We start from the raw sequence: 9,187 nt of genomic DNA on the forward strand, positions 1-9,187 counted from the left end.
GATATCTAAATATTAAATGTTATGAGCCAATGTGCATGCAGCAAAAAAAATATAGGCCTATATAAAATATTAATTAAAAAAAGCTTACAACACATTGTGCCGTCATACAACAAAGTAGGCTAAAGTAGGCTTGAGGGAGAAACACAGCTTCACAGTAAAATCCTCAGTTAAAAATGGGTTTGGTTCCATTTCTACACTCTTGGATCAGTAGTGGTGCACTGAATAGTGGTAGGCCTACATTTGCTTTTAAAAATACTAAATATTCAAAAATACAAATTACAAAGTGCATTTTCTTTTTAACATCATTGTGATGCTGTAGTGAATAAAACGTGATCCAGTCCTGACTGATATCCAGGCTGTGTATGATGAATCGCCATGCCTATGATAAGCATAGGCGGATATAAGAGTAGGGCTGTATTTTGATAGCTCTCACTGTATGCCTTAACTTAAAGGCCTGTCCATACTGTCTCCGACCACCAAACTTTTCGTCGGAGAGTTCTGACTTTCCAACGTGCAGCTTTCCCAACTCTAATTTGGGGTAATGCTTTTCAGAAGGTGCAAGTGACCTCATTTTTTTGTTGAACCGGACGTTTCCGACGAACAGTTCGGTGGTCGGGGACAGTATGGACAGGCCTTTAAGTTAAGGCATAAGAGCTGACAATTAAAATAGAACCCATTGTCTATGGTTATGGTGGTTCTAAGGGGCTGTTTTGTTTGATGTAATCAAGCTTGTCCAGTTACAGTATGTTATGTTAAAATTCATAAAGCGCTTTGGATAAAAGCGCTATATAAATGCACCATTTACCATTTACCATAAGCAGGTAGTTAATGTCATATAGTGAATTAACCCATTTGGAACAGAGGCAGAGTTTAAGGCCCCGCTTATACTACGCCGTTTCCACGAGAAAGCCGCAAGATATGCCTTCCGTTCAGACGAGAATGTCATTTTCGGGTGTTGAAAACGGAAGATAGTAAATCCAAATTTTTTAGTGAAAATCTGTAAAACTCTCTGCCTCACGTCTCCGTGTGAACAGCAGGAACGGTAAAACCACAACACAGAGCAAAACGTGTGATGTCATTGCGGCTCAGCTCTGGAGCTGTGGTGTAAAGTAACTAAGTCCATTTACTCAATACTGTACCTAAGTACAGTTTTGAGGTATTCTTTTACTTTATTTCCAATCTCCAATAATTTTACTCCTGCATGCTCCACTAAATCTCAGATCCTGATATTGTACTTTTACTTTAGTTTAGTTACTTTGCAGGTATAAATTATAATATTATAAAAAATACATTACAGTAACTACTTTAGACCTATTTTATACCTGATAATTTTATACTGATATAATTATACAATTTGAAAATAGCCGATCTACAAACTCGCAACACGTCGCATCGCTATCTACTATTTTCAATTCTATTTTGCATTATTGATACTTTTACTCAATTAAAGAATGTGAGTACTTTTTCCACTTGTACAGAAAGTAAAAACTAAGCTAGAGGAGAGCGGACCACTTGTCTCTGGCAGTGCGTCATCGCCACCTAGCGCCCTCTATGGACAGGTCATGCAAACTACATTATTTCATTCCCTGGTACATGTTCCTATAAATGCTGTATAAAAAGTGACAACGCAACCGCGAGGTCCCGGGACCTCGCCATTTTCTCTACAGTCCGTTGTCGTCTAAACATGGTCTAAAAATTCCTTCTAAATCTTGACCTAATTTATCTGAAAGTGTTCTATTTTTTATTAAAAAATAAATAAAAGATTACACGGATGCTTCTCGGTTTTATAGGCTTTCCGGGTCATAATGGGGAACTGAGCACTGAGATAAGCATCTGTGTCGTTTTAGATTTAAGCTGTGAATATATAGTACATTGGTCCAGGGACCCCCAGGGGTGGGCACCAGGGGGTCCCCAGCAAGATAAGTGAATATAGCTTCACAATCAATCCAACTACTTTAACCATATTTTATACTTTGGCTCTTCAAAAAAGCAGATATACAAGCTCATAGCACGTTACTTCGTTTAGATCTAATATTTCTGAAATGTGTTCAAATCTTTGATTATATATATATTTTTTTAAAGCAAACATTTGAAATTCAATTATTTGCTTCTTGGCCCAAACTCGCAGTGCAAGGCGTTGTGAGCTTGTAGTTCAGCTATTTTCACAAGATTTATCTGTGGAACCGAGTCAAACTAAACTAAACTACTACAAATCCAAGTTATCAGGGTGGGGGGTCCCTACAGTTCAAATATTATTGTGGGGGTTTACCTGAAAAGGTTGGAAACCCTTGATCTATCGGGCTTAAGTGAATGTGTGTTTTGTAGAGTAAAACTACTTGTGTAAGTTACTTTCCACTACTGCATATGGGATATGGTCCATTTAGTCTCGCGTAGCCAGACAACTATTCCATAATCTCCGAATGCTATATAGAGTCTGGAACTACAGCTCCTAAACTGCGAGTAATGGAAACTGGCATTTCTGTTCATGAAAATATATTTTAAAATGTCATTTCTGCTAAGCAGCAAGCTAAATATACTTAATGATTTTTGTTTATATTAGGATAAATGTGCTAGATGTTAAAAATGAAACGGAAGTGGGGAGGAGGCTTCACTTCCGCTTTAACCGGATACTCACCGTTCTTTTTTCGTTATGCCAGACTGTATGACGGGAGCATTTCTAAATCGCGGCGTCAACAGTCTGGCCACACAGCGCTAGGGTCCATTTGGTTGCATTTGTACCCCCTTAAGGTCCTTACCCACTGGGAGAGACGTAATAAACAAAACAAAAATGTGACACACTTATTTCTCATCTAACTATTAATGTGGTGATGTGTCATTCATACAGGTTGATGATTTTATATGGTGAAAACTAAAATGTGTTAAGAAGAGAATTGTGTTTATCACTGCGTTATGTTCAGGTGTGGTGTGTGGATGAACTCATGACATAAAAATCGGTTTTAATTAATGTGAATTAAATACCCCAAATCCACACACAGACATTCAGAGTTATGAATGAGTTAGGGTCCATTTGCTTCCAGGTTAGGTTTGGGTTACAACGACTACAACAACAAGGTGGTTAGGAGTTAGGATCAATTTGGTTTAATTTGTACCCTCTTACAAATAGGAGATTCAGAATTATGAATGGGCTGTGTTCCATTTGTACATTATAACCCATATAATAATATGCACCAAATTCTGGGCAGATCTACAAGATCACAGCGCGGCACCAAGTGCCGCGCTGCGAGCTTGTAGATCTGCTATTTTTGAAAAGTCTTGAAAATTTGTGCAAGTCTTTGCATATTATAATATGCACCAAATTCTGGTCAGATCTACAAGCTCACAGCGCGGCTCCAAGTGCCGCGCTGTGAGCTTGTAGATCTGCTATTTTTGAAACTTTGTGCAAGTCTTTGAATGTTTCCATGTCAGTGATGCTCAAACTTTTTCATGTGAAGTACCCCCAAAATGATACGTATTTGGCCACGGACCCCCCATCTCAAAATAATTATCTCAAGGACCCCCAAAAGCAAATTTGAGTTACAAATGTTCGCTTAAAAAACACATATATTCAAAGATTTACACACATTTTTCTACGACTTTCAACAAGCTCACAGCGCGGCACTCGGTGCCGCGCTGTGAGCTTGTATATCTGCTATTTTTCAATAGCTAAAGTATAAAATAATTAAGGCCCCCTCCACCTTGGGCCCTAGTAACCTAGTCCCTCTCCCCCCCTTGTGACACCCCTGATAATATGGGTTACAGCCATAGAGTATAATAGAGAGTAGATAGCCCCGCCCCCCAGCTATTAATTTCAATACAAGTTGAATTGAAATGGATGTGCCAATCTGGATGTGGATCTGAATGTGCCAAAACGTGTTACATCGAGTCACGAACATCACTCCACGTCATTGAACTCGTATGCTCATGCATGTAGTTTCCCCCGCCTGCTGTTCCATCTTTGGCCAGTAGGGACCAGCTGCTTCAATATTTACAAGCCGTTCTGGGTGCTTGCGGTGCGAGTGACATAGTCTGAACCAATCAAATAAATAAATAATAATAAAAAGTGTTTGGAGGCGGGACATGGCCGTTTACATCTATGGACATCGCCACAAAACCTCGCTAAATAGAGAATCTGCAAGCAAAAAGGAGGGGTGGACGACGTCTCATTGAAACAAATGTGTTTTAATGAGATTTCGTTCGCGTTGCGTTGTGCCGCTCGCGTCACGGGCAGTGCGGATGAGCTGTTCGGGTCCATTTGGTTCAGTTTGCAACCTCTGGTAGTTACAAACGGGTTAGGATCCATTCGGTTCAATTTGTACCATCTGGTAGTTACAAACGTGTTTAGGTCCATTCGGTTAAATTTGTACCCTCTTAGAGTCATGAATTGGTTAGGATCATTTTGGTCCCATTTTTACCCTCTTAAAGTTACAAAAGGATTAGTGTCCATTTGGTTCAAATTGTACCCTCTGTCAGTTACAAACGGGTGAGGGTCCATTTGGTTCAATTTGTACCCATTTAGAGTTACAAATGGGTTTGCATCATTTGGTTACTTTTGTACACTCTGAAGTAAATGGGTTAGTGTGCATTTGGTAAAATGTGTACCCTCTCAGTTATGGGTTATTTGGTTCCATTTTACCTCAGCGTTAAAAATGGGTTAGCATAATATTCATAGGCTACTTTTTAGAGTTAAATTAACACTGAGGATTATACGGTGTGACATGTACAGTAATATGGAAAATGTAGACAATTTACAGAAGGTAGTTCTACATTTTCAGGGTGAAAGAAATAAAACAAAATAAAATATAGCAGATCTACAAGCTCACAGAGCATCGCGGTATGACGATCTGTGAGCTTGTAGATCGGCTATTTTTGAACAGCTTAAAGGGAAAGTTTGGTCACTTTATCATCTAATCAGGCTCTTTTATGAACACCCTGGACAGTTTTTAATTTACTATATTCAGTATTTACATATTTGATGTAAATGTTGCAGGCTCAGGGCCTCTCCACATACACACCCATTGTAACTTCAAACTCCATTTTAACCATGATAGATTCATTGAAACCCATTTCTTTTCTGGTAACTCATACTACCCTCCTAATACGTGAGCAGACCGTGTTTTCTCAATAACCTTTTCATTTATTTTTAATAATTTGTTGGGAAAAATGAGAAAAATTAAATACAAAACTAAATTATTACAGTACAGTCGGCTTTGTGTTATGTATCTCATGTATCCTGTGGAGGACAGTCTTCCTGTTTGTGAGAAAAATTAAATACAAAACAAAAAACAGAATTATTATTAATAATAACATCTGTACGTCATTATTACGTTGTATTTGTTTGTAAACTGTTGTTGTGTTGCATCTCGTTCTCTCATCAGGTGCGTGTGAACTCACACTGGATCCAAACACGGCATACAGAGCCCTCTCTCTGTCTGACAGCAACAGGAAGGTGACCAATGTGGATGAGGATCAGAAGTATCCTGATCACCCAGACAGATTTACAGTCTATGGACAGGTGATGTGTAGAGAGAGTCTGATTGGACGATCTTACTGGGAGGTGGACTGGAGTGGTAGATATGTTGAGATAGCAGTGTCATACAGATCAATCAAAAGACAGGGTGTTGGTGATGACTGTAGGTTTGGACGGAATAACAAGTCCTGGTGTCTGGATTGTTATGGTGGTGATAACAGTTACACAGTGTGGCACAATAACAAGCACACTGCCCTCCCTGACAGCTCCTCTGGCTCCAACAGAGTAGGAGTGTATTTGGACTGTCCTGCCGGCACTCTGTCCTTCTACAGAGTGTTGTCTGACTCACTGACACACTTACACACCTACCAGTCCAGGTTCACTGAACCACTCTATGCTGGGTTCCATTTGTATTCTAAAGGCGACTCAGTGTCTCTGTGTCAGAGAGAGGAGCAGCAGGAGGAGGAGGAGGGTTAGGTTAGGGTTACCATGACAACGATGATGAGGTGGTTAGGAGTTAGGGTTACAAAACCCTCTGACAAAATGGTTAGGGTCAATTTGGTTTAATTTGCACCCTCTGACAAATGGGTTAGGATCAATTTGGTTTTAATTTGTACCCTCTTACAAATGCGTTAGGGTCCATTTGGTTTAATTTGCACCCTCTGACATTTACAAATAGGTTAGGATGAATTTGGTTTAATTTATACCCTCTGACAAATGTGTTAGGGTCCATTTGGTTTAATGTGCACCCTCTGACAAATGGGTTTGGGTCAATTTGGTTTCATTTTTACCCTCTGACAGTTGCGATCCATTTGATTTGTACCCTCTTACAGTTACAAATAGGTTGCGATCCATTTGGTTTAATTTGCACCCTCTGACAGTAAAAAAATGGCTCAGGATCAATTTGGTTTAATTTGCACCCTCTGTCAAGTGGTTTAGGGTCCATTTGTTTTAATGTGTACCCTCTGACATTTACAAATAGGTTAGGATCAATTTGGTTTAATTTGTACCCTTTGACAGTATGTTTTGTAATAATTTTATCTGTGAAGTAACTACCGTATAGGGGCGTCGCACCAAATTCTGGGCCCAGGGTACAAGGATTCACTGCGGGCCCCCCATGAATGTTCTTCATAGGGCATTTAACCCATTTAGACTATGCGTTATTTTGTGCTTTAACTATTGAAGAATAGCAGATATACAAGCTCACAGCGCGGCACCGAGTTCCGTGCTGCGAGTTTGTAGATCTGCTATTTTTTTTTAATCATGAAAGTTTGTGCAAGTATTTGAATATTTCAAATCCTTCTAAGGTTTTTTGAAAAAGCCTACGTTTCTATATCAGTGGTGCTCAAACCTTTACATGTGAAGGACCCCCAAAATGATATGTATTTATTTGTCCACGGACCCCCGTCTCAAAATATTTAGTTCCAGGGACCCCCCAGAATCAAACTTTGAGTTAAAAATGTCCGTTTAAAAAAGACATATATTCAAAGATTTGCACACATTTTCACAGTGTTTAAAAAAATAGCAGATCTACAAGCTCGCAGCGCAGCATTTGGTGCCGCACTGTGAGCTTGTAGATCTGCTATTTTTCAATAGCTAAGGTTTAAAATAATTGCAGGCCCCTTCACCTTGGGCCCTAGTAACTCAGTTAGGTTAAGGTCAATTTGGTTTAATGTGTACCCTCTGACAGTTACAAATATAGGAATAGGGTAAATTTGGTTTAATTTGCACCCTCTTACAAATGGGTTTGGTTTAATTTGCACCCTCTGATAAAAGGGTTAGGGTCCATTTGGTTTAATTTGTACACTCTGACATTAACAAATGGGTTAGGATCAATTTGGTTTAATTGGCACCCTCTGACAAATGTGTTAGTAAATTTGGTTTCATTTGTACCCCCTGACATTTACAATTAGGTTATAATCAATTTGGTTTAATTTGCACCCTCTGACAAATGGGTTTGGTTTAATTTGCGCCCTCTGACAAATGGGTTAGCGTCATTTTGGTTTAATTTGTACCCTTTGACAGTATGTTTTGTAATAATTTTATCTGTGAAGGAACTACCGTCCAAGGATTCACTGCAGGCCCCCATGAATGTTCTTCATAGGGGGTTTAACCCACGCATTATTACACATTATTTTGTGCTTTAACTATTGAAAAATAGCAGATATACAAGCTCACAGCGCGGCACCGAGTTCCGCGCTGCGAGTTTGTAGATCTGCTAATTTCTTTTTAATCATGAAAGTTAGTGCTACTATTTGAATATTTCAAATCCTTCTAAGGTTTTTTGAAAAAACCTACGTTTCTATGTCAGTGGTGCTCAAACTTTTGTGATGTGTGAAGGACCCCCAAAATGATATGTATTTATTTGGCCACGGACCCCCGTCTCAAAATATTTAGTTCCAGGGACCCCCCAGAATCAAACTTTGAGTTAAAAATGTTTGTTTAAAAAATACATATATTCAAAGATTTGCACACATTTCACAATGTTTAAAAAAATAGCAGATCTACAAGCTTGCAGCGCAGCATTTGGTGCCGCGCTGTGAGCTTGTATATCTGCTATTTTTAAATAGATAAAGTATAAAATAATGAAGGCTCCTCCACCTTGGGCCCTAGTAACAGTTAGGTTAGGGTCAAATTGGTTTGCAGGCCCCCCATGAATGTTCTTCATAGGGGGTTTAACCCACGCATTATTACACAATATTTTGTGCTTTAACTATTGAAAAATAGCAGATATACAAGCTCACAGCGTGGCGCCGAGTTCCGCGCTGCGAGCTTGTAGATCTGCTATTTTTTTTTTATCATGAAAGTTTGTGCAAGTATTTGAATATTTTTAATCCTTCTAAGTTTTTTTGAAAAAAACCCTACGTTTCTACGTCAGTGGTGCTCAAACCTTTTCTAGCGAAGGACCCCCAAAATGATACGTATTTGGCCACGGACCCCCATCTCATAATAATTAGTTCCAGGGACCCCCCAGAAGCAAAATTTGAGTTACAAATGTTCACTTAAAAAATACATAAATTCAAAGATTTGCACACATTTTCACAACGTTTCAAAAAATAGCAGATCTACAAGCTCGCAGCACGGCATTCGGTGCAGCGCTCTGAGGTTGTGTATCTGCTATTTTTCAATAGCTAAAGTATAAAATAATTAAGGCTCCTCCACCTTGGGCCCTAGTAACAGTTAGGTTAGGGTCAATTTGGTTTGCAGGCCCCCCATGAATGTTCTTCATAGGGGGTTTAACCCACGCATTATTACACATTATTTTGTGCTTTAACTATTGAAAAATAGCAGATATACAAGCTCACAGCGTGGCACCGAGTTCCGCGCTGCGAGTTTGTATATCTGCTAATTCTTTTTTAAATCATGAAAATTTGTCCATGTATTTAAATATTTCAAATCCTTCTAAGGTTTTTTGAAAAACCCTACATTTCTATGTCAGTGGTGCTCTTTTTCATGTGAAGGACCCCCAAAATGATATGTATTTGGCCACGGACCCCCATCTCAAAATATTTCGATCCAAGGACCCCCCAGAAGCAAAATTTGAGTTACAAATGTTCGCTTAAAAAATACATATATTCAAAGATTTGCACACATTTTCACGACGTTTCAAAAAATAGCAGATCTACAAGCTCGCAGCACGGCACTCGGTACCACGCTGTGAGCTTGTATATCTGCTATTTTTCAATAGCTAAAGTATAAAATAATTACAGGCTCCTCCAC

General features: G+C 39.1%; 1 protein-coding gene across 1 annotated transcript in view; it reads left to right on the forward strand.

Annotated features, from left to right (window-relative positions):
• The window catches only part of LOC308280292 (NACHT, LRR and PYD domains-containing protein 3-like), a gene marked incomplete at both ends in the record, with an annotated part of 14,898 nt that extends 8,954 nt beyond the window's left edge, over positions 1-5,944 (forward strand). Inside the window, 3 exons of the mRNA XM_080720551.1 lie at positions 1,035-1,042; positions 5,376-5,472; positions 5,734-5,944. Coding sequence (XP_080576677.1) covers positions 1,035-1,042; positions 5,376-5,472; positions 5,734-5,944 — 316 coding nt within the window. The remainder of the gene's footprint in view (positions 1-1,034; positions 1,043-5,375; positions 5,473-5,733) is intronic.
• Between the last annotated feature and the right edge of the window lie 3,243 nt (positions 5,945-9,187).

The sequence above is a fragment of the Nannobrachium achirus genome, assembly GCF_963921795.1.
Source record: "Nannobrachium achirus genome assembly, chromosome: 24".
Classification (NCBI taxonomy): Eukaryota; Metazoa; Chordata; class Actinopteri; order Myctophiformes; family Myctophidae; genus Nannobrachium; species Nannobrachium achirus.